Here is a 26,341-nt window from a genome sequence, read left to right as displayed (position 1 = left end):
CAAACAGACTGCTCGGACCACACTCAGCACAGAAGGACCACGAGCAGTACTGTCTCCCCTCTGCATTAACCAAAAACACAATATTAAACATTAATAAACATGACAATCAATCAATATTGCAACTCACGCCGTCACGCTGTTTCAAACTACCCTTACGTCAGTAGTAACATGCTTCACAGGGCTAGTAGTCGATCTACATCGATCCTTGTTCTCTACAAAATTAGAGGAGAATAATCTTAAAATATGATGCAGTTTAAAGCATTGTCTAACGATATCAAAGATTATTTTTGTACTAAAAGCTCATTTTAAAGAAAGATTCACAATATATGAACCAAATTCTGCTTTCTCTCAACGAGGCACTCGGCTGTCGCGCTGTGGTGACGTCACAGGTGCGCAAGTGTGACTGTGCTCACATTTGACCACAGTGACATCTGCTGGCTAAACGGAGACTTGCAACTAACTTTTAAACTATTATATGACCCGGCTACATTAAGATGACATTTTAACAATGAAAAAGGAATGTGCTTAAGTGTGCCTGTAAATGTCTTGGTGGAGGGTCATGTACCACACAAAACGTGAATGGATCATCAGATTAACCATAAAAGTGCAAAAATACTTCTTGTTTGGGGATTACACTAGACGTGTATGCCTCTGTTTTAGGTCATTTAATAAATAATTTAAATAAAAAAAAAACGAATTATAGATATTCTAATTGTGCATATCCCCACTTCCAATATCATCATTAGAACGATATATTTCCCACCTCTATTTTGATCACGTTGTTCTGACGCACTTACTCTATTGAAACCGTTTTGCAAAACGGGATTAAATGATTTCCACACGTGAACCGCCTTCCCCCGAGTTAATTAATCACGCTAAACAAACAAAAGTGAACATGCCCATGTTTGTCCTGGTCACACACTACACCTGTCACATACAGGTTGCGCACAGGACGCACGCTGCGCACAGGACGCACGCACATCTCCATCCACGTCCTCCCTACGTGATCTACGTAAGAGCCCTCGCCGCTTTAAAACCGGGACTGTGCGCAGGAGGGTCAGCACTCCTCAGCAGCTCCCCGTAGCCTGCGCGTCCACATGATTCTTGGTCATTTTTAAAACAATTTAAAATACACTTTCTTTGACTGAAGTAACAAAATAACTATAGACATTTGCGCAACACTTTTTTTTTAATTGGAGTTGGGACTTTTAATTTGACTGGAGCTGTACCCGACGCATTTTACAGAAGGCAAAATGTAAGTATCTGATCATAAACTCTTAACCAATTTGCTAATTAACACGTAACAGTATAAATCCACATCTAAAGCTTGATTTGGCCACTTTGACGCACAGACAATTGATGCACTAACGGGCTTTTGCGCAGAGAAATAAGACGCGTTCACTGGGAATTAATTGTTTGAGTTTAGAGAGCGCGCCTTGTGACATTTTTGTTCAAGCACTGTTGACTTAGCCTCACTTCACAATTGGGGTAAGAACTCGCTGTCTTGAGGTAGAACGAGAGCCAACATGGGAGTGCCCCCGGGGGTCGCGGAGGAACGAGCCCCAGCACGATGCAATGGAAAGGCGCGGGTCTGAAGTGCGGCGCGGGGGCTTGCATCACTAGAAAAAATGTGTTTGGAAGACGTGTCCATCGATGGTGCAGTAACATTTATTGGCACACTTTATTACTACACTCCAATAACGCACTAAAGACGCCTTATCTTATATCTTAAGTTTCATTTTTCCTCAAGCCTTTATTGAAACTTCTTCCACTGCAGTTTATGAATAGCTATGGCGGCAATTTGTCAAACAGTAACTATTTCTTATCATTTTTTTCTTTTATCTTTTATCCTTCTTATAAATTGCAGCAACAAAAAACATACAGTAATAAAAAAAAAGGTAACGGTTGACAACGGCAAAAGACAAATTCTAACAACGAAGACGGAAATTGAAACAACTCTGAAAAAAAAAGTCTGGTCATCCTAACGTTTTCTTGTGTTTGTTTTTAACTCTGACATCATCAACTGATTTTTTTTTCTGTCGTGTCACGCAGGATGAACACCCGGGACCGCTGGAGGGTGTACAAAAGGGTGAGCCTCATGTCCCTCCTGGCTGTGCTGGCACTGACCGTTGTCCAGCGCGGGAGCATCAATATGGGCGCTCCCTTTGAACTTGAGCGACAGGCCCGCATGCACCACAACGACGACAAACAGGACGGCATCATCAAGGCTTTCTGGAAGGCAACCAAGCCTCTCCCCGTCACTACCGATCGCCCCAGCGTCACCCGGAGGAGCGGGCCGACCACCTGGGACGTCACCGGCATCAACTGCAGCGTGAATCACAACCTGTCGAGCAAAGATTGGTTCAGCGGGCTCGAGGCAAACTTCAAACAGTTCCTGCTCTACCGGCACTGTAGATACTTTCCGATGATCCTCAACCACCCAGAAAAGTGCTCAGGGGACATCTATCTACTCATGGTGATCAAATCTGTGGCGACGGAGCATGACCGCAGGGAGGTGATCCGCAAAACGTGGGGTAAGGAGCAGGTGGTGGACGGCAAGCGAATCAAAACGCTTTTCCTCCTCGGTAAACCTTCGAACGAGGCGGAGCGGGCCAACCACCAGAAGCTCCTCGAGTATGAGGACTACATCTACGGGGACATCCTCCAGTGGGACTTCCTGGATAGCTTCTTCAACCTGACCCTGAAAGAGACGCACTTCCTGAAATGGTTTCAAACGTACTGCCCAGACGTGCGCTACGTTTTCAAAGGCGACAATGACGTGTTCGTGAGCGTCCCGAATATTTTCGAGTATCTTGAGATTAGCAGCGAGGTGAAAGATTTGTTTGTGGGGGATGTGATTTTCAAAGCTAAGCCCATTCGCAAAAAGGAGAACAAATACTACATCCCCAACGCTTTGTACAACAAGACCTACTACCCTCCGTACGCCGGCGGTGGGGGGTTCTTGATGGATGGGCCGCTGGTGAAGAGGCTCCATGTCGCCGCAGACACCCTGGAGCTCTATCCCATCGATGACGTGTTCCTGGGCATGTGCCTCGAGGTGCTTAAAGTGACTCCCATCAAGCACAATGCCTTTAAGACGTTTGGCTTGGTGAAAAATAAGGCAAGCAAGTTGAACAAAGAACCCTGTTTGTTTAAAAGCATGATGGTGGTGCACAAGCTGCTGCCCACGGAACTTGTTCGCATATGGAATCTGGTCAATAGCGATCTGGTATGTTCCCAGAAGACACACATACTATAGCTTTACGAGAACATTCAGCCTCAAGCTGGAACTGCTCCTTTGATTGTACATGGACAAAGATGACATAGAAAGCTGTGTCTGAAGTGGACTTCCTGAAGGAGCTTCCATAAAAGTAAATTATGATTGACGTTTATTGTTTTTATTAGTGGCAATTGAAGGACTACTACTGAATCTTATCGCAGGTGGATTTGTATGAACATATTCAAAGTAGCTGCTCATTCAGTGGTGTGACACTGGACTTTTTCCGGGTTTTGGCCAAACTTTTCAAAAAGCATCCAGAATCTTAATTTCCATATAGAAAAATATTCCAGTTTTTTTCCTTCTGACAAACTACTGTTTACCTGCAGTTATAGAAAATTACCAACATGAACCCAACAATGTGAATCTGTGATCGTTGATCCTGTGGACAAGTGGTACAAGTAACCATACATATATACATGTGTTATATGTGTCTGTCTGTTAATATTCTGACCTGAGGGATTGCAATTGATAAAGGACAAAACAGTCTACCTCAATGCAGTGGTCGAAAATTCAATATTTTTAAGTGTTGGGATGTCACACTGATTCATGGTGACTTTTTATATATTGTAGACTTGCACTTATTAATTTAAATTAAATTGGACAGGACATTTGCCTTTCTGTGTGTTTTTCTTTGTGAATGTGCTGAAATACTTGACATGTATTTGGTAGTGGGTTTACCATTATCACTGTGAACATCTGTTGAGTGCTGGTACGAGATTATTTAATTACATCAGTATAGAATGAGATGATAGATTTAAGTGATTTTAAAGTCAAAATATATTGTCAGAATGGTTGTTGTTGTTTATGTCTTCAGAGTTAATGTAAAAAATGTACATATTTGTAAATAAATGGCTTAACTTTAGTGTCTCTCTTATATTTATATCATACAATATATAATTATGTACAATAGCAACATGTCCTAGTTCCTTTCTTATCTACCGTGTGCATCAGTGTGAACATCAGTTATAGGTCAAACAACAATAGTGATGTATTTTTGACACTATCTGTTTGACTGTATCTGTTACAGAACTGAACAGTGTGGAATATTTACATCAGCACAGCCTTGTCTTTCATCATGCATAATTACAAGCTATTTACAAGAAGAGGTGGAACATAATTCATTACAAATACTCACATTAATGTAATCAAGTGGATTTTTTGTCGATTTTTAAATTAGAGTATAGTTCTAACCACGTAATTGTGATTAGTTACATTTAAAATATTCAGTGGTGAGAAGTAACAACGTACACAAGTAAAAGTACTGTAGGCTTAAAAATATATAGGTATCTGTTCTTTAAATAAGTACATTTTAAAGTGAATACTTTTTGACTTACTTTTACTTCAGTACATCAAAGAGCAGGTATCTGTACATTCTACTCACACCCTTGAACTGAATATATATAACCAATAATTTGATTATTGGTAAACGTCGCTGCCTTTGATACAAAATTTGCACAATTCTTATTATTACATTTGACTCATAAACAGTTCTCAAAATCTTTTAGTTTTTTTTCTCCGGTACTTCCAATACTCTTACTTAGTGGATTTGTACACAATACTCCTTGAAACTTTATGCAACAATATATAGTTACTGAAGTACTTCATCCACCACTGACAATCATAAGAGGTACAACTCAAGTGTCCTAAGGTCAGTTCCCAGAGAATATGCGGACTGTGGTTTAAAACATAAAAGACTGGTCTAAAAACGCTGCTATAACTGTGCAAAAAGTAATGAGTACATTGACTAGTATTTTTAGTTTTAGTTAGACTTTATACTTTTATTCAAATACAAAAAGTGTGGCAGCAGTATTTGGGTATATTTGAGCTGAGTCACAGTGCTTTTACTTGAGTACAAATGTTCAGTCCTCTTTTCTCCACTGCTTACGAGAGTATCTTCTGTGTTAAACCTTGTGGATCTTTTCACATGACACACTAGAGATGGGGCAGATAGAGCCATGCAGCTAACAGTGGAGAGATTGTTTAGTGGTTTAAGTTGGCTCAGGAAGACAAAGACGCATCACACAACAAAAGACATGCTTTCCCGTTGTTCTTCCCTGTTTCATATGGGACAAAGTGAGAAGAAAGCTATATAGAAACCGGATAGTCTGGATATTATGTTTGTCACAGTGTACACACTAAAACACAGAAGATGGTCTGAGGAGCGTTTTAATCTCTTTATCCAGCTTTTGTTCCCACCAAAAATACAAACGGAGAGTCAAATGGTGTCAAACCAAGCACTACGCCTGTGCTTTATTTGGACAACAACAATGAACTTGGAGAAATGTGACAGCTCACAGTAAACTATTAAGAACAAATAAGTGAATTAAGTTTGATTTGTGATTTACATAAACTGGTTACAGCTTGCAAACATATTCTTACTCCTGGAACTATTCCACATTTTGTCAAGTCACGACCACTAACTAAAATTAATTGTATTGGCATGTTTTGTGAAAGAGCAACACAAAGCGGCACACAACTGTGAAGTGGAGAGAAATTATACATGGATTACATTTCCAGGTAAAAAAAAAACTTGGAATGTGCAGCGTGCAAAATTATTCAGCCCATTTTTCCTGAGTGCAACCAATTGCTGACCTAACGATTCAACAGAGTCCATTTGTGTGTAATCTAACATCAGTATAAATGCAGCTGTTCTGTGAAGGCCACAGCAGATTGTTGAGAGAATGTTGAGGAGCAAACAACATCATGAAGGAACACACCAGAAAAGGTTTTAGTAAAATAATGCTCCCCCGTGTGACTGAGCTCCTCACCCTGTCTCTAAGGGAGCAGCCAGCCACCCTGCGGAGGAAACTCATTTCGACCGCTTGTATTAGCGATCTTGTCTTTTCGGTCATTATCCAAAGCTCAAGACCATAGGTGAGGGCAGGAACGTAGATTGACCGGTAAATTGAGAGCTTTGCCTTTGGACTCAGCTCCTTCTTCACCACAAAAGTCTGATGCACCGATCCACTTGTCAGTCTCCCGCTCCCACCTTCCCTCACTCGTGAACAAGACCCCAAGATATTTGAACTCCTCCACTTGGGGCAAAGACTCCCCATCCACCTGGATGAGCCAAGCCACCTTTTTCCAATCGAGGACCATGAGCTTGGCTTTAGAGGTGCTGCAATGTGAACACAGCTTCTGCTCCACCGGCGGCCCTGAGCAAAGGGCCCCAGACCCCATACTCCCAAAGCCTTCTCCAGATCCACAAAGCTCATGTGGACTGGTTTTGAAAACTTCCCTGAACACACCATCCCCACTGTCCCCACACCTTTTTCCAATCGAGGACCATGAGCTTGGCTTTAGAGGTGCTGCAATGTGAACACAGCTCCTGCTCCACCGGCGGCCCTGAGCAAAGGGCCCCAGACCCCATACTCCCAAAGCCTTCTCCAGATCCACAAAGCTCATGTGGACTGGTTTTGAAAACTTCCCTGAACACACCATCCCCACTGTCAAACATGGTGGTGGCAGCACCATGTTGTGGGGCTGCTTTTCACCTTCAGCAGGACAAGAACCGTAAACATCAGAATCAGAAAAGGTTTATTGTCATTGTCAATGAACAAAATTCACACACATAGGAACTTGTCTTGGTGATTTGATGCAACACAAAACAATACAATAATGAACAATGAATAAGTAACAACATGCTACCAGATATAAAAAAATGAGAGTAAAAATAAAGACAAAAAATGGGCTATGTACACAAATTTACAGTTGTACAGATATACATATGTAGTGCAGAAAGTGAACAGTGCAGGGAGTGATTAAATTATAGTTAAAGTAAAAGTGTTTAGGCAGTGTTCATGAGTCCAACGGCAGAGGGAAAGAAACTGTGGCGGGAGGTTCTGGTCTGGATGGACCGTGGCCTTCTGTCTGAGGGGAGTGGCTCAAATAGTCTATGGGGTGTCCAGGGTGAGAAGGGTCGGCTGTGATCCGACCTGCACATCCCAGAGCCCTGGAGACGTTCAGGTCCTGCAGAGATGGAAGTCTGCAGCCGATCACCTTCTCAGCAGAGCTCACAATGCGCTGTAGTCTCTGTTTGTCCTTAGCTGTGGCTCCAGTGCACCACACGGTGATGGAAGAGGTGAGGATGGACTCAATGATGGCCGTGTAGAACTGCACCATCATCTCCGCTGTCAGCTTGGCTTTCCTCAGCTGCAGCAGGAAGTTCATCCTCTGCTGGTCCTTCTTGATGAGGGAGCTGATGGTGGTGCCGAGAAAGCGGAGGGAGTCCACAGTGGAGATGGGGGAGTCTGAGATGGTGAGGGGGGGCTGTGACTTTCCTGAAGTCCACGATCATCCCCACTGTCTTCTGGTCATTGAACTCCAGGTTGTTACCGCTACACCAGGACACCAGCCGGTCCATCTCCGTCCTGGTCCACCTCCCTCCTGTAGACAGACTCATCCCCGTCCGAGATGAGCCAGATGAGGGTAGTGTCGTCCGCAAACTTGATAAGTTTACGGAGTCGTGGCTAAAGGTGCAGCCAGACCTACAATGGAAAAGGTTCAAACAAAACATATTCATGTTAGAATGGCCCAATCAAAGTCCAGACCTAAATCTGAGCTTGTTGTTAAATTCAGCTATTGTCTTTAATTAGGTAGTGATTTCACACAGGGAGAGCACTGCACACCCGACTAGGTTTGGTCGACTACCCTTTGTCAGGTATAAGAGAGCAGCCCCTTTTGCTCTTTCTTATGTAAGGCACCTAAGCTTACTTAGCATTTTCTACACAATACATTTAAGTAAGAATGAGAGTGTGTGAGAGTTGTTCTTACTTGAAGCCTAGCCTCAAACTGTGGTTTAGAGCAAAATCTCTAATTGTTATTTATTACAAATGATGGTTTAGTCTTATTTCATGGGGACATATTAGTCATGTTTTATGCGGTTTTTAATCAAAATCTTGGTGCAAAATGTAACTTTTCTGATGGCAGGGCCACCAACTTGAAGTTGTTCAAGTGTCCTGCGGAAGACACTGAGCTTTGGCCATTTAATAACGTTTTGCATGTCCTCAGATCTGTTTTTTTTATTGTTCAAACTATGTCTGCCCATATCTGGATAGTATCTTGCATTTATTCAATTCCTGGTGTTGCAGTGCTGAAAACAAACAAACAAACCTCAAAGAACATGCATTCTTACTAACCTGACCATTGTAAGCCGATTTCCCTCTCCACAGATTTGACCTGTAGCTTGGCTTGGTTGTGCTTGTATTCATGGTGATAGACAGTTTAATGCTGTTTTATTCAATATTCCAAGCAAAAACAATAACATCCCCATAGAGACAAGCAGGTGGTGCACCAGAAATGTTACATTGTGCACCTTTGAAGTGGTCTATCCAGAATGGGAACAACAAACGTTCCCGGGAGAAAAGAGGCACCAGCCAACATTTACCAACATGCAGTGTAAATGTCCCACTGTGGTGAGGATACCTAGCCAGCCAGTGGATAGGCAAATGCACTTTTGTTGACACTAATTGGGTGGCTTTTGATGTCACTGTGGTCAATGGGTCGGCAGAAGGGGCCTCAGGCTTTCACACTAACCCTCCATTTTCTTCAAAAGCCTCTAAGGACCATTGCTGGCGTGGCTGAAGATGGGAATGCTGTAGGTCTTAAATTAAAAAACATTCTTTGTCCTGTCTGGTGAGAATATGCAGTTTGAGGGAATTTGTTACATTTTTTGTAATGCATGCTTTAAAACACATTTAGCATAATTAACTAACATGTAAAACATGTGTATTGTTGTATGGATTATATTCATGCAACTAAAGGTCTGAAGTGGTATTCACAAAACTGACGCAAACACGATAGATTTTGGTATGGCAAAATTAAAAGTGCACTATGTAACTGTTCTGGTGGGGGTCCGCAACCCCTTGCCTGGAATATTTCAGTGTGGTCTTCAACACATAATTTCTTGCATTTATTAAATTACAAGTGTTTATATCACTAAAAAGAAATGAGTTATATTCTTACTGTACAGTGGCTTGCCTCTCCATAAATCTAACCTGTAATTAAGCCTGGTGGGATCACCTGCATGTCTCCATGGAGACAGGGAAGTTTAAAATATTTCCTAACATTCCAGGCAAGGCAATACCTCCGTGGAGATCAGTAAATGGGTTTGCCTCCACCAGAAATGTTACATCCACTCAAATTGAACAGCAGGTAATCCTTGTAACCGTTCACTAAAGTGCAACTAATTTAAAGTGTATTCCTGTTCTTGTACCATTGACTTAAGAGCCATGGCAACAAGAAACATTGAGTGCTACAAGACACTAACACCTTGAGAGGATTCAGACATTGGATCTAAGCTAAGTACTAAACCAATAAGTACCTCAAAAGCTTCACATTTGCCGTGTTTACAAGTAATTGATCACATCCTGTGCATTCCACGTAAATTAGAAATAACTGTAAAATTATGGAAGTTTTATCTGCAAGTTATGAGCAGCTTTTGATGTGTGAAAGGTGTCATTAAGGCTGTTAGAGATACTGCAACTATTTCTCATAATACATCTTTTATCAGATGAGACTAGACCTTCAGATGAAGTAGGTTGTGTACAGCAGGAGTAAAAGACCTTCAGTCATGCAGTAGTCAGCTTCACAAGACATTTTCCAAGGGCTGTTTTACTTCACTGTCAAATGAGCCATTGGATAGAAATCCATGGACCATTTAGAGCATTTTACAGGTTAAACCAAACATTTCACTAAAATAGTGAACAGAGGATTTTTACAAATAGCCCACATGTCCCCAGTTCTATGTATACCCAGTCGCCAATGTCTCCATGCTGCCACCTGGTGGAAGGTAATCTCATAACCAGGCTTAGTGCGCCTGTCAGCCGATAGAAATCATTTGATTGAATATAATGTTATGTTAGCTAGTTTTATATCCTTGTTCCCGGTTCGTTTCCAGTATATAATTCCATTTCAAGACAATACACATCTAAAAATCACCTACTGGGATTTATTTTCATTAAGAGTATTTAGTCGATAAACTACAAATAGAGGGAAGAATTATTCCTGACTCGACAACTTCATCTCTGATGAGATGAACCCACAAAATGCATATTATTCACTTAGCACACAGCCTCAAATATTTATCAAAATATGCTTTACACAGTACAAGTAAAACTTGGACACCTAAAGCAAACTAAAGACAACAGAATATGGATACAAGAGTATCATTTACAAAAGGTAAAATGAAAAACATTTTTTACATGAAATTGACAAGATGCATTCTCAGCAAACCCTTCAGCCAGTCTATAAATTTCCTCATTTGATAGACGAGTAGATGGTGCAGGTTTGCTGCTGGGACATTCAGTACTCCAATTGAGTACTAGACAAAGTACCTTACTGGCACAGAGAGCAGGATGGCGAAGTGGGAGTACAATATAGGCCTAAAATGCCCATTAAAATTTAAATAACATTGATGCTTTCTGGAATGTCCAAAAGCTCTGAAAACGATGAAACCAGAGTCCGTTCAAAAGTAAAAGACTAAAGGGTTTAGTCATCAAACTTTATCTTTTTCCCCTGTGGTTTGGAAAATCCACCGCCACCTCCTCTGCCACCTGAAAAATGAAAGCCATTTAGAACACTGTCATAGGCATATTAGTTCCCCAGGAAACATACGTACCTCCAAATCCTCCTCGTCCACCCCTTCCTCCACCACCACGTCCCCCAAAGCCACCTCGGCCTCCTCTTCCCCCGCCGCCACGACCGCCGAAGCCACCACCGAACCCGCCGCCACCACGACCGCCAAAGCCACCACGACCTCCACCCCGGCCGCCACGGAATCCACCCTCGCCCTTCGGCTTGGCGTAGTCCAGAGTTACTTTGCTCCCGTCGATATCTCCATCATCCATGGCCTCCTTTGCCGCTTTGCAGTCCCCCTCATTGTCAAAGTCCACAAAGCCAAAGCTAAAACGAGAGCAAAAATCAACTTCCATTCACTTTATTCCATTAAAGCACATAGTTTGTGCCCTAAAGTAAAATTAATTAAATTATTAACTTACCATTTTGAAGCCCCTGTATCACGGTCTGTCACTATCCTGGCCCCAACGGCGCTATCAAACGCCTCCCTAAGAGTCTGGTCCGTTGTGTCCTCGGAAAGACCCTTCACAAACAAGGTTTTTGTTGGGCCTATAGTGAAGAGATAAATTGGTCAAGTTAAACACCATGCACAATTCAGATCAGTACTTCACCACATCAGGTTTAATTACAGCATTTTATCCACAAACATACATACCGGAATTCCCTCTGCCGCCGCCATCACCTCTGGAGTTCTGGCTGTACTCCAGTCGAACTGACCGACCGTCAATCTCTGTGTTATTCAGACTGTCAAGAGCCTCTTTGGCATCATCTGTGGTGTCAAATTCGATGAATGCAAATCTGGGGACAGGGTTAAGAAACTAGCATTAAAGAGAAATGGCAAGGCTTCAAGACTACAAAATTAAAAAAAAAAAAAAAAAACGTTTTGTTGCACATCAGACATAGGCAACATCCACAAGAATGGACCCGTTTAACTGTGCATTGACTCTTCTTCTCGTGCGAATCCATTCAAAATCATTGTAAGATTAAGAGGAGCTCATGAGAAGGTAGAGACCACACACACACACACACACACACACACACACACACACACACACACACACACACACACACACACACACACACACACACACACACACACACACACACACACACACACACACACACACACACACACACACACACACACACACACACACACACACACACACACACACACACACACACACACACACACACACACACACACACACACACACACACACACACACACACACACACACACACACACACACACACACACACACACACACACACACACACACACACACACACACACACACACACACACACACACACACACACACACACACACACACACACACACACACACACACACACACACACACACACACACACACACACACACACACACACACACACACACACACACACACACACACACACACACACACACACACACACACACACACACACACACACACACACACACACACACACACACACACACACACACACACACACACACACACACACACACACACACACACACACACACACACACACACACACACACACACACACACACACACACACACACACACACACACACACACACACACACACACACACACACACACACACACACACACACACACACACACACACACACACACACACACACACACACACACACACACACACACACACACACACACACACACACACACACACACACACACACACACACACACACACACACACACACACACACACACACACACACACACACACACACACACACACACACACACACACACACACACACACACACACACACACACACACACACACACACACACACACACACACACACACACACAGGTTCCCTCTCAAGTTGTTATTTGACTGTGTTGTCCTGCATTTCAGGCTCGAGTGAAATTTCAGATCTCATCTGTTGCCCAAACCTCCGAATCATACAAATGGGAAACAAAGTGCTAAATAGTTCTCTAAAAATGTACCAGATTAGGATCTCACCCTTTAGGCCGTCCGTTGTTTTGAGGAATTCGAATTGACACAGCCTTTTCGAATGTGGACTGCAGGGTGTCCTCGGTCGCACTGAAGGCCAGATTATTTACCACCAGTGTCTTACAAGCTGCTGCAGCTGCATTTCCTATAAGGAAAAACTTTGTTAATTTCCATTGTTCTGCTCAATGCAGTCATATCATAAGTGCTACTCACCTCCCATTCTGCCCCCTTTCTGGCTTTTATCGCCAACATAGTCAACAACAATGGCCCTTCCTTGGATCTCCGTTCCTTGGGCTTGCTCCAGCATCTTCTCAGCCTCGGCTTCAGATTTGAATTCTATGTATGCAATGCTGATGGGGGGGAAGAAATATTTATAAAACGTGCTTAAGTTGTTAGTGGCAGGTTTGTGGTTAGGCTTTTGTCTTACCCCCTGTTTGAACCACCAGTCGTTCCTTGGGGTAACCGAACATCTACAGAATCTTCAAAGACCTCCTTCAGTTCATCAATTGTTACATTGAAGGAAAGGTTCTTCACAAACAATGTACGGCTGTCCCTCTCTGAAATAATATATCAGTTAATACAAGTGCGTGTATAATCAGCATTTGCATTAGGTTCAACCCTCACCTTTCCTCCCCTCCTGTGAAGTCTCTTTACTCCGGGCTCGGTCGATCTTTAATTCTTGGCCCATAAGCTTCTTGCCATTGAGCTCAAGCGCCTTCTGTAAATCTTCTTCAGATTCGAAGTCAACATATCCAAATTTCCTAAGAAAAGTACAAATTTTACTTCACCATGAACTCATTAACAGTAATCAATAGGCCAACTCCAAAAAAAATACTTACTTGGATCCCCCTAACCGCACCTCAGCAACTTCAATGTCATTTTTTGAAAAGAATTTCTTTAGAGATGCTTTAAGCTCATCGAAATCTTTATTTGAATCCAAATTCCCTATGAACAAACACAATCCTGGGGGAAAGCAAAAGGCAAATTAGAACCACACCTTTAACCATTTCTGGAAATTGAACATTGAAATGAAATTCAGAAAAGATAAGGTGACATCACACATCAGTATTAAGTCCCTTGTGATCATCATTATATAACACCATGTGAAAGTACTTCCATGTGTTATTTACCTTCTTCAGTTTTTGCTTTCTTTGCAGGTGGAGTCTCCTTCTTAGCATCAGCTTTCCTTTTTGCTGGAGTCACTGGAGCTAAAACAAAAACATTTTAACAACTGATACAATTAAAAAACTTTTAAATCACCTGAACCCCTTACCATCATCTTCCTCGTCATCTTCATCATCATCCTCCTCGTCGTCATCGTCATCATCTTCCTCATCCTCAGACTCCTCCTTGGCTTTCACCATGCCTGCCTTTTTTGCCTTGGCAGGAGCTGGTGTTGTATCCATTTCCTCCTCAGATTCTAAAAAATGTTAATGCTTAAAATCTGCCCATAATCACAAACCACCAACACATTCTTGGGTCTTGGATCTTACCATCGTCATCCTCTTCGGAAGATTCTTCCTTCGCTGCAGGCACCTTGGACTTTACTGCTTTGGCAGCAGCTTTAGTCTTAGGAGCAGGGGCCTTCTTAACAGGTTCCTCCTCTTCAGACTCCTCGTCGTCAGAGGATTCTTCAGCTGCAGGGGCCTTGGCGGCAGGTTTAGCAGGGGCTTTTTTAGGGGGTGGGGCCTCTTCTTCAGACTCTTCTGAAAACACCAGACACGATTAGCATTTGGAAATTGATGATCAGTTTTAAACAGAAGGAGATGGTATTTGTCACAGCGATTGAGGATAGAACCGGCAGACATTAAACACACCGGTACCGAAGACATAGCACTGCATTTCATGTTCCTCCGCACATTACACACATGAGTACTGAAAACTACATGTATGCCAAGAAATGGAGGGTTTAGACTTTGACAACCATTGAACACCGGTGCCTTACCATCATCATCATCATCATCATCATCGTCGTCGTCTTCATCATCATCAGACTCTTCAGCCTTTTTTGGTGCGGCCTTGGCAGCAGCCTTGGCTGGCTTGACCTTTGCTGGGGGAGTTTCCTCTTCAGATTCTGCAGAAGAGTTCAGTTTTAAACAAGCCAATAAGACATCTCACACTCGTTGCTATAGATTTTATTCAAGTCACTTATTATAACAAAGGCATTTTTTCATACCAGATTCATCCTCTTCATCTTCACTGCTTTCTGCTTTTTTAACAGCCTTGCCATTCTTAGCAGGGGTAGATTTGGCAGGGGTAGCTTTGGCAGGTGTGGCTTTCTTCACCTTTGGAGGAGGAGCCTGGGGAAGGGAAAAAAAGAATAAATACAATAAGTTAATACAAAAAGTTTAAGTAAAAGCTATACTGCATACCTCCTCCTCACTGCTCTCGTCGACGGATTCATCCTCCACTTCCTTGGGCGGTGGGGGGGCCTTTTTCTTCTGCGCTACTTGCTTGTTTGCCTGAAAATACAAAAAAATGAAAAACTTACAAAAATGGCGCCAAATGGGCTAATAATTGCGTCTTAAGAATCAATGGAAACTCGACTGCAGAACGCAATACAAGTCTCTTAATGTCCATGTCCTGTCCTTTCTCACCAACCTCGTGCGTCACACGTTAAACCCACGTGGGCTCAAGGGGTTCGGTTGTTAGCATGAAGCTAAACTAGCGGCACAGAACCACTAATATCCATTTGTTATTAAAATACAGATCAGTGTTAATTTTATGTTTCGACGTATTCGTTTTCGCAGTTTGGTTGAGGTGCCCACATGAGCGGCCGTGTTTGAGGCGAAGCAGAAGCCTGCGTGTGATGTTTGCTAATGTGCTAATGCTAACACATGTCGTGGCCACGTTTATTCAAGCACAACACGGGGATGTTAGTAAAACGATCCTCAGCATGTCTCTTAGCACATATATGGCAAAGTAGGACCAAAGTGAAATGAATACTGGTGATTTCGACCGAGGAAGCCGCAAACGCAAATGTGTGTGCCATTTTGTAAAGTAAGCATGAGGGTGGATAACAGGCCTCAGCAGCACAGAACAAACATGGCGCTGCGAAGAGAGAAAACGATGCACAGGAAGACTAATGACGACAAGAATACGCTTTTCTGTAGAAAGCGCACTGGGACATGAACATAACACGTTAGAAATGTTTACTTTTGCCTTGTGTGCGGTAAAATGCACGCGATTACCATAATAAGGGCCAACAATTGTATTTACCCATTTTTTGTCATAATGCGTTAAATCAAAAGAAATCCTTACCTTTGCTAGCTTCACCATGATGTCGTTGTGTTTTTTGAAACACAAATAAACGGTACAAAAAATGAGTAATGTCTGTCTATCACATGCACGTGGCTCAGCCTGCTCAGTGAAACATTTGGGCAGGAAAGACAGAAAGTCAGAGACGCGCGGCTTCTGTCCCCCAGCTCGTCCACTGGGCCTGCCCACCTCATCCCGTGCACCAATCACAGGTCGCGCTCACATTATGTCCACGCCTCCAAGTCCCGTGGAATTTACAACTACAACAAACAGATGTCTTTCACAAAGAGTGGACGAAGAAATCACAGCCAGTGGTCAATGTGGGGACCTTTAACAACCTAGCCATCGTGACAAGAATTATTGTTATTGTGTACACTTTTAATAACGCATGCAATCTATATAATGGACAACGTTTCAGCAGGTACGAGTGTGGGACAAAGCCTGTTCGAGTTTGTGAAATAATCCAAACGCCGGCAGAGTTAAAAGCCACCACACCGCGGCAGTATTGCCTTAATCGTTGTGGGACGCTTCCGACTCTGGTCCCGTCACGTTCACCGTAGCCCATTTTAGGATAACCCACGAGCCTACTATTGAGCCTACTGATAATCTATTGTCATAAGATCATCACAGAGGCCTGCTGCAACATGAATGTGCAGACTAAAATGACCTTTTCAGCGTTGTCTAAATAGACCAGTTGTTGGGCAATGCAAGTGCAGCACATACTATCCTGCAGCATATGCTCTTACAATAGGTTGCATTGATTCCTCTACGACAGACGTACCAGTTGATGCTGCTCAACAGGTGTATGTCCAATCGGCTCCACTCTGCCCTCTAGTGCTCTCTTTGTAGACACAAGCTTGAAATGACTGTTCTGGGTACACCGTGAGCCCAGGGTTAAGAATGCAAGAGAATACAAAAGAAAGGTGGAAGCTCATGGGTGTAATGAAAACAGAAGGACCATGGAGTGAGTATTAGCATTTGATGATAACATACTTAGATGGGTAATTCACTATTTTATACAGAACATTAACCAAATTGAGCTGTTTAGTTCATGTCCCAGTACATGCATCTGTGGAACTGTGGTGAACAAATGATTGCACTATTTATGATAAAGTACAGTAATATATACGTATACATTAATTATACATCTTCAGTCAAATTTTGATAGTTTAAAGGGGAGTTTTTGTATATAATTCCTACCAGCCCTCCACCACAATTTAACATGATAGGCTGCTGACATGTGAATGCAGCCTATTCTCTCTAATGAGTTAAGTGATTATATCTGAGAAAATAACCTCTGAGCTAATATCACTTTTCCCAAGAATAATTTTATTTTCAGAACTAAATTGATATGCATAGGCTATATGTTCACATGAGCTATATGTGGTACATTTATCAGTATAATTTGTTAAGATGTACTTTAGTTAAGTTTTGTAAAGCATTATTATAGCACTATTAAGTATGACTATGCTGAAAGGGAAAAGTCAGATTGAACTGAAGATTCACCCTTAAAGGTTTTTTAAATAAAGAATCAAATAGACATAAGAAGTATTATGTAAGTGCACATGGAATGTCATCTTTATAATTTTTTAAAACATTTACAACTATTTGAAACAAAAAATAATTGACCTGCATTTTGTTCTTTCAAAATGTTACATAAATAAAACATATTTATAAATATCTCTTTTATAAACATATAAATAGTTTTTAAACATAAATACATTTATGCAGGAGGAGATGAAATACAAGAATGTACAACAGCAGCAGCATCAGCAACAATATACAGCTTTGCATTCTGTCGTTTTTACACCATTGTCCACTCATCATACATTATATCACTGTCGGAATGTGTAGACAAATGGATGTAGTGTCTGCATATAGAGTTTTATATGAGGGTTTTGGAGCGTCGTCATCGTAGTCTTTGTTGATGCTTGTCATGAAGACTTTCGCACCGGAAGTTGGTCACATGTACTGTTTTATTTTTTATTCCTCAGGTGAGAACAAACTGCTGTAAGTTGTCCAAACCTATCGTCCACAGATCTGTAAGAAAAACATAGAAAGTTTGTTATATTACATTTTGTGATATAAACAGAAGACCCATGTATTTAAGCAGTTAGGTACATTTAAAGGTGCACAGGATATAGTCGATTGGACCTGTGACTGTAAAAAACTGTGCTGTGATGAAAAACATTGACTCACAGAATTAGAACTATAAGGACTTGACAGTTTGCCACAGCCACACACAGGCACGCACAGGAGCCTGGAGCTGCAGGACTAATTGTGCGTCACCTTAGCTTCCTCACCCCTGCTGTTCTTCTGCCTTAAAAAAATTCTTTGGTAAAAGCGGCGGGTTTCCCAGAAAGATCTCCCACTGCCACAGCATGCTGCTTTGTTTTAGTATGTGTCCCTCCTTCGTCACACACTGGCTTTTAATCTTAAACTCGATACATCCTGTCTGCTCCCAGATGAGACAGCAATTATGCCTATAAAGTGGACTCTTTCAAAGACAAAAAAAATACAGACTGGCTATTTTCTGATGAGTTTAAACTAACAATTTTACTATCACTGGATATTTAATAATGAAAGATCATGTCACGGTTAGTCATTACCTCACTGACGACATGACTCTTGGACTAAAACAGAATTAAGTAGGCTATTGTAATGACTGGAGAACATATTTTCTCTTATGTCGTTTGGACCTGATGCGCTTCTCCTCTGTCACTCTCTCAGGACAAACAATCTAATATTTATTGGTAGTATTTGTGTTTGTAGTGACACATTTTATTAGTGATTATTTTAGTAGTTCCCTTTTCTTTAATTTCGCCCAAAAATCTGACTATTCCTGTATATTGGTATCTGTATTTTAGATGTCTTACCTCCATAGAACCGCTCCGGTCCCTAGCATCCCATGCCACTTAGGGTTCCTATTCTGTCCATCTTATGTCCGAAGCAGCCACTCCTCGACGTGGAACCGGCCTTTTTATTCCCTGATTTGTGTCTCCTGGGCACGGGGTGGTCGTTGAGGAGCCGAGCCCACATCCCCCTGGCCCTGGTGTCCACGCGTAAATCACGCAGTAACCGTATCCGCGAGCGCACAGCCTCCAATTGCCTCTCCCTTTCCTCTGACTCCAGAAAGTCCGCAAGCTCCTCACCCAGCAAACTCCGAAGAGACTGAAACATGAAATAACACCTTAAGCACGTTACAAACTGATACTGACAGCGTAAAACAAAACTGAATAACCATTTAGGCAAAGTGGCTAATTTCACAAAAATATGTAGTTCTGCCGAGCACTCTTCAATTCAGTTTCCAAAGGCAGGTGTTTAGTGCTGCGTTGTAACTACCACCGACAAAGAAAATCACATTCAATACTAATACAAACATTTATTTGTTGTTGCATCCGCAAAGTGTGAGAGTGTAAGCAGGTAGAATGGTGTGCGTAATTTTTCTTTTACCCACGAGTATGTTTTATATGAACATGACATTTAAACATTTTCTGTAGTTTTTAAGATGCAACAATACTCGAGCAATACTTGCTTGGCATTTTGTTTCATTTTTACGTCATTTGAAATGTCTAAATTTAAAGGCGCACCTTAAATTGCTGTTTGCAAAATGTTAGTGATTTTAAATATGATTTACGCACGCACTTAGAAATGAGTCCTTACCTTTTGCTGCACTTGTGATAACGGTTTTGCTCCAATCTTCATTGAAAGCAAAGTGACAATAAGTCCACATGCTACCAAGTAAGACACGTTCATCTTGGCGACTGGAAACTTTTAGAATGAATTGATTCCTGTGGGACGCAGTAGCCAATCAGCTGTTCACCGGAGGCTGAAGAACTTCTTTCACTCTTGGGCTCCTCAAGTGCTTCTCTAACTCGGTGTATTGGGTCGCAGTGCTTTATAGCCAACCCATGGTGATGTCATAACAACCTGCGTAATGGTGCGCTTCCTTTCTCGCCAGCTCCCTCTCCAATACCTGCCTCTGAGCACGTCACGTCACACGCAACTCCACGAGCCAAGCTCCTGTCAAAATGAGATGTGATTGTCCGCATCAAACTTCAAGCACTAAAAGATCATAGTGGCGACAACAACATATATTCACAATGCCTTTTTTATGACCAGCCGGTTCAAGCGAAAGTAGCGTGAAACTTTGTAATAAACCATATGTCACAATTTTAAATAATAAATAAGCTGACCTAGACTTTTACATTTGAATTAGAAAAAATATCTTCAAAGATAATCTCAAATGGACTCACTCCTCACCTACATGATCATGGTTTCGGGTCTGGTCAGTGTCTTTCAGAGGCACTGTCTGCACTGGGACACAGAGTGGCAGCATTTGCTGTGCCAAAGACAGTGTGCATGGTACATCAATCAGAGTGTGCAATGCAGGGACGGTCACAGATGACATCATGTCATTATTATTATAAAAAAATAATATCCATATTATTTTATTGAACTTATGAGTTCATTAATTTCAAGAACAGATTTTGGATCACCTGATCAAACTATAGACTTGGTTTGCAAAGTGTATTTCCAATGAATTATATTCATCAAGTAAACATAAATATTGATTAAATGCTTCAATAATCTGTTTTAAAAGCTGCACGAGTTTATGACAGCAATACCAAGCTATATCAACTCCACTGATTAGCACTGACATCTTATATTTTATAGAGCATTTTCTGCATCTTTAAGTTTCTTTGACATTTTACGAGGATGTGACACATTCTTTTCTAATGCCACAAGTGTCACTATGTCTCTTGTTTTGCATTGTTTAATAACGTTACACATTCTTTCCAATGACTTCACACAAAGTTAAAGAGCATCATCTGCTTTGCCCCTTTTCCCCTTGTTCTCTCCATGCCTCTTAATTTTCAGTAAATTTTATTTTTAGTTTTTATACAAATTCTTAATGTAGGGTCATGCACTGTTGTTACTCAGTGTCTAGGCTTTGGGCAAGAAAAAATACTACGAAGTCAGTTACAGCCCTATAAATAAACACTTTATGGTTCAGGGGGTTTGAATATTTAGATCTGCAAATAATGATATGCCATCAGCTCCACTACAACCAACTTCATTTGCCTACCATTTTATTTGAATGTATGCATTTTGGAACTTTCTGTTCATTTTATGACCTTCATATACTTTTTTTTAAACTTTACTATTTTAATCATGCGCCACATCCAAGAATATGTCCAGTCAAATTCCAGAAAAAAAAGTGGAATCCCTTGTAAGCATTGTTCAGTGTTGTTCATGCATAACGCCAAATAAAAACACAAGGCCACAAGTGGAATAATTTAAAAGGCTGTTCCACAGTTGTTCTCCCTAACAACAGCAAGCACACTTGGCTCATATCAACGAGGCTGCAGGTTGATTGGACTGACTGGGAAAGAGGGTTCTGAAATACAAAGACCACTTGGATTTCCTAACTGTTTTTCCAAATAGTTTCAGATGTCCCTTAGTTCATTACGGGTTTGTACATAACTATGCTATTATTTAATTCGCAACACAACATAATATTGTAAATCATATGGTAGAGATGCCGCTGCACCAATTGTCAATCTGAAATGTAGAAAAACCCCCTGCATTTTCATAGCGCACCAATTTGAAACATTTGTCGAGTGGCGTGCTGACTATACGAGAGCCATAATCAAATAAAAGTATTTGAACCTCCTTTTTGTGGCTGATCATTGACGTCAATTTTGGTAGACCTGCGCAATGGCCACACAGGTTAGTAATGAGAAAGTTAACACACATCAAACTACAGGCATCATCTATTTACAGTGCATGTATGATTTGCATATTCTATAATTTGTGTGTTTTCAATGGAACAGGTTTGGTTTAGTGAGTGTAATGCATTCAAAGAGCTTGAATATCTGGATTTGACTCATTTGAAAATAATACACACAGAAGTAAAGCTGTCCAGAATAAATACAGTTAACATGTTGACAAGGCAATAAAAGACTGGTTGGCATATGAATCAAATGTTTATCCTGATTGCAGTTAGCTTTACTGTCAGGGCTTAATTCAATAAAGATCGTTTTTCACCCAGAAGTCTCTGAGCCCCGAATGAGTAAGGTAGAAGACAGTTACCTAAGTGCTATGAGAGGGCCACAGTGTACCACATGAAAAGAGTACTCCAGCCTCGTCCAGTCAGTGCTCAGAACAGGTCATGTAAACTCTTGTCACACGTGGACTGCTTGTAAATGTGCAGCACTTAACCTCAGTGTGACCCTTCCATACATTCTCACAAAGAACAATGACGAAAAGGTTTTTTACATAGGAACTGTATACAAATAAAACACACGCAACTCCATTTGTTCATGCTTTCAGTTGAATGGTATTTATTTATCTATAAAGGGAAATTACTTTTTTGGCCTTTAGGCTTTATTAGACAGGAAAGCTGATACATGGATGAGAGAGAAGGGAGGACATGCAGTAAACTGTTTGAATCATACTGCGGCCGGCTGCACTTGTAGACTGGCATATGTGCTGCCACTTTAACATCATGTGTTTCATTAATTTTCATTAACATGCACTGTCCCCACCAAATAAATAAATATATATTAACCACTCGTCCACCGGGCAGCACAGGCCTGACTCAGTCAAAAACTGTTTTGCAGTAGATTCCTGTTCTGCACCAAAGGGCAGAAAACAACAACATCCACATCAAGAGTAGACAACCATAAATATTATTCACACATTTAGCAGTTTACAGTGACAAAGAGTCTGGTGTCTTTTTAAAATGGGTATCAGAGCTACTTGTTCTAGAGGGACATTCATCCAGAGCCTGTGTGGAAGTGTTCTGCTCCTATGAGAACACTGCAATAAGAAGTGTTTTAGGATCTGGTTGGGTGAGGAAGGTAAGATTCAGGTGCTGAAGTTGTATTTGTAATGCTACAAACCACAGAGTACAACAATATGACAGCTTAAAGCTGTGGTACATGACTTTTTTTGGCAAAGAATTTAGTTGATTATGTCCCCCCCCAAAGAGTATATTGTAAAAAGCAGCACCTTGGTACAAAGTAAGACCACTGTGCGCGGTCTGCAGCTAGTAGGAGCGTTCGTGTACTTGTCTGGATGATCGACGAAAGATAAAGAGTCCAATGAAAACACCCAGCAGCCACATGCAGACCAATAGGGTTAAACCACAAACTCCAACGTCGCTGATCGGATCTGTGCAGGTCTTGCTTATCCTGACAATAAAGTATTTTGCGTCTTCTCAACCAGAAAGTAAGAGTTGAAAGCACTGGACCACCACAGCTTCACTTTGTCATCTGAAGTAGTTCAAAAGCTGTGCACTCGGCTGAAAATTAACACTACAAAGGGTTTGTGAGAGCTAGGAACAAGTTAGATTGATTTCAAATATCTACTAGACTTGGGGTTTGAATATCAGCTTCTCAAGTAAGTTAGTTTTAACAACATAAGGAAAACTATAATTGTTGGCTGTTGACCTATAAGATTATCATTCAATATGCTTGCCCTTTTCAGGGGGCCCTTCTGCCCTTCTGCCACTCTACCATGAACCCGGCTTTTACAATAGGAAGGAGTGAAGCACTGTGGTCTTTATCACCATAATGGGATCAATGATTTAATAAAGGTTTTCTCCAGCCCTCATTCAAATCCTGCATCTCTTGGCCTCTTATTCCTTTCTGGGGTATACACATAGGAGTGTTGCCATGGAAAAGCTGTTAAATTAAAGTTGCACCAGTAGACGAAAAAGTACTTTCCATTTGATTTGATCACATAAGATTGAGACAGTCATTATCAGATGTGTCTGTAAAGATGAATTAAAATTCTTGATTTATTGCTCATACAGGTGTACTGGAGTTCATGATGTTTCTGCAGCTAACCTGTGGCAAGTTTGTTTTACATTGTCTCCATGTTACCATGCACAGTGTCTTTTCCATTGGCTGGACAAGCCTGCTTCTGATTGCTCGTGGTTGTACAATGGAATCAAATTAGTGATTGGTAATGACCTGAACGCACATGTATTGAGGGCGGTGGCCCATCTCACTCTTCCCATGCACACTTTATGTAGCCCTGTTTTTCAGAGTGACAATGTCAGCTTTTGTTCATTACCATCTAATCTGCAGGATTTGTTTCTAAAACAATCGCTGGATGTTCCATAAACTGACTTTAGGTTCATAATTGGCCAACATATACATCATGTTCTTCCATGAGTGAGCCACCAACTTTTTACTTGTTTATAAACCTTTTTTATGCTTACACGGTTAGATAAGACAAGATTGTTTGGTTTCCAAGCATTCAAATCCCCACACTAGGTCTGATTAATTTGCTTATATTTATTAAAGAGATTTAACTGCATACATTGGTTGGTTAATCCATGTTTGGACTGAAATGTGTGCCAGACAGTGTTTTGTTGTAATATTCTCTTTGTGCAATGTATGTCAGTTGGGGAATGTGTGAGCATTGTCTTGGAAATCAAGACAGATTATTTTGCCAGAGTTGAGTCAGGATGATTGAAATGATTGCCTACAACTGCATGCACTACTACCATCAATTATCATCTAGAGCCACACAATATCATGCGAAGTTCAGACAAATGAAGTGTTACAAAATAAATGAATGAAGCAATTAAGACATTTTGATTTAAGATTTTTTTTGCCTCATGACAGGACCTGGCATCCCATGTTTAATATGTAAATGTAGAAAGCAGTCCACTTAATTCAGAGCATGTTAACATGTGGCTAACTGTCATCTTTGGACTGACTGAGTGAGTGGTTTTAACATCTTGCTGAAGGGCAGTTCGCCAGCTCATTGGGCTGTTACTGCCATTGAACCCTTGTCCTTTACTGGTAGGGTCACTGTAACCACAAGGCCACCATGTCGCTCTGGATAATCGTTTTATGTTCTCCAAATAAGTAATATACTTTTGGAGCGGAAGGAAACCTTCAAGTGGGTGGTTGTAAAAAAGGTTGACTAATAAGACCTGGAATTGCCCTCGCATCTGGGAGGGGCTTCATTCTACATTATGCACATTTGATGCCAAAAACAATGTATGACCGATGGCCTGGGTTAAGCACCAAGGAGGTCACGATTCTTTAGCAGCTAATTAAGCACAAAGTAGTTAGGTGACGGTATTCCTCCCTTTGTCATTTAGAGCTAATATTAGTTTTTCTTACCTCACCATTGAACTAGGCACACCACCTTTTATGCTTGATACCTGCCAAAGGACCTACCAACATCTGGCTTTTGTCTTCAATGTGAAAAAGTTCAGTCTACATTCAGTTGAGGGTCAAATGACATACGCTGGCAAAAATGAAAATACAACCCAAGTTAACCTGCTATTTGGAGACATTATTAAATCATGAACGGAATTGACTTGTTTGCCCATTTGGTGAAGTGAACAATAAGCCGGTACAAGGGAGTCCATAAGAAATTGCGTAAAAACTACCGAGGTAAAGTGAAGTTCAACCATTTCCGATGTTGTCACCTCTTCCACTCGATAGCTCACGAGAACGACTGATGCAACAGGACCAATGGATCTACATAGGCTGCGGGGACATTCTGCTTATGAATGAAGCGAGTTCTTGGAGAGAAACATTTGAGAAATATTTTACGTTGTCTGACTATTGTGTTCAGTGCAACAACAGCTTGACACTTGTTTCCTCTGCTGTTTTATGTGCAAACAACGCAGCACTAAATTGCCCAATCTTCACTTAAAGTTATCCAACATGGCATACCAAGGCTAAGGCCAGAGATACAGGAATTTTAAATCGAGTCGATTCGACACAAATTATGACCACAGACATTTTGCTATGATTATTTATCTCGCATCTGTATGAATGATACCTCCATCGCATATTTGCCTTTTTGAGAAAAGGTTTGAGGCAGAGGCCACACAAAATAGGATTGTACTAATTAAAATACTTAATTATATTGTTTATTTATGACTGAATTGCTTTCCAAAGTACAATAGAGTAAATCAGTTATTATTAACATTGGGTGTTAAGACAAACACATTCTAACCCATTCCTGTAAACACATGATTTGCAGCCAAAACAGTGCGTGGAGTCTTACCCTAATTAGCTTCTGTGATAATATGCAAAGTAAGTAAATGGTGTGATGAGTTACAATCCTTTTAGTATTTTGTGTGGTCTCTTACAGTGTCTGTTTTGGCACACATTCTGTTTGCTTTGCTCTTGACAGGCCTAATATGGCCCCCTCGGGTGTGTACATAGTGGTTTGTAGCGC

General features: G+C 41.3%; 3 protein-coding genes and 2 non-coding genes across 7 annotated transcripts; 1 reads left to right on the top strand and 4 right to left on the bottom strand.

Annotated features, from left to right (window-relative positions):
* Positions 1-1,155: 1,155 nt before the first annotated feature.
* On the top strand, positions 1,156-4,138 carry b3gnt7 (UDP-GlcNAc:betaGal beta-1,3-N-acetylglucosaminyltransferase 7). The gene is made up of 2 exons (XM_072438954.1): positions 1,156-1,255; positions 2,053-4,138. Coding segments are annotated over exons 1-2 (1,209 nt in total). The 5' UTR covers positions 1,156-1,253; the 3' UTR covers positions 3,260-4,138.
* A 6,071-nt stretch (positions 4,139-10,209) lies between these two features.
* ncl (nucleolin) lies at positions 10,210-16,323 on the bottom strand. Of its 3 annotated transcripts, none has more exons than XM_072438021.1 (16): positions 16,124-16,323; positions 15,235-15,324; positions 15,039-15,162; positions 14,808-14,936; positions 14,356-14,568; positions 14,136-14,282; positions 13,993-14,070; positions 13,702-13,825; positions 13,487-13,623; positions 13,290-13,419; positions 13,076-13,212; positions 12,872-13,007; positions 11,511-11,653; positions 11,278-11,404; positions 10,899-11,182; positions 10,210-10,833 (listed from the first exon to the last, which is right to left on the bottom strand). In XM_072438021.1, exons 1-16 carry the CDS (start codon positions 16,139-16,141, stop codon positions 10,769-10,771), a joined length of 2,082 nt encoding a protein of 693 aa, XP_072294122.1. In that variant the 5' UTR covers positions 16,142-16,323; the 3' UTR covers positions 10,210-10,768. The 3 variants fall into 3 exon arrangements, with proteins under 3 accessions (XP_072294122.1, XP_072294123.1, XP_072294124.1); XM_072438022.1 differs by having other exon boundaries at positions 14,356-14,565; XM_072438023.1 differs by having other exon boundaries at positions 14,356-14,569; positions 14,815-14,936.
* LOC140354481 (small nucleolar RNA SNORA75) lies at positions 11,737-11,861 on the bottom strand. The gene has a single exon (XR_011925973.1). It is a non-coding gene; the product is annotated as a small nucleolar RNA SNORA75 (small nucleolar RNA).
* On the bottom strand, positions 14,634-14,769 carry LOC140354482 (small nucleolar RNA SNORA57). The gene has a single exon (XR_011925974.1). It is a non-coding gene; the product is annotated as a small nucleolar RNA SNORA57 (small nucleolar RNA).
* Positions 16,324-17,671: 1,348 nt separating the features above from the next.
* On the bottom strand, positions 17,672-20,044 carry nppc (natriuretic peptide C). The gene is made up of 3 exons (XM_072438524.1): positions 19,784-20,044; positions 18,997-19,291; positions 17,672-18,160 (listed from the first exon to the last, which is right to left on the bottom strand). Exons 1-2 carry the CDS (start codon positions 19,874-19,876, stop codon positions 19,019-19,021), a joined length of 366 nt encoding a protein of 121 aa, XP_072294625.1. The 5' UTR covers positions 19,877-20,044; the 3' UTR covers positions 17,672-18,160; positions 18,997-19,018.
* Between the last annotated feature and the right edge of the window lie 6,297 nt (positions 20,045-26,341).

This window comes from Eucyclogobius newberryi, unplaced genomic scaffold (assembly GCF_026437365.1).
Source record: "Eucyclogobius newberryi isolate DKJ021-1_F unplaced genomic scaffold, fEucNew1.0.hap1 SCAF_9, whole genome shotgun sequence".
NCBI classification, from domain to species: Eukaryota; Metazoa; Chordata; class Actinopteri; order Gobiiformes; family Gobiidae; genus Eucyclogobius; species Eucyclogobius newberryi.
Note: the sequence above shows the minus strand (reverse complement) of the source record. Positions and strands in the feature narration are given on the sequence as shown.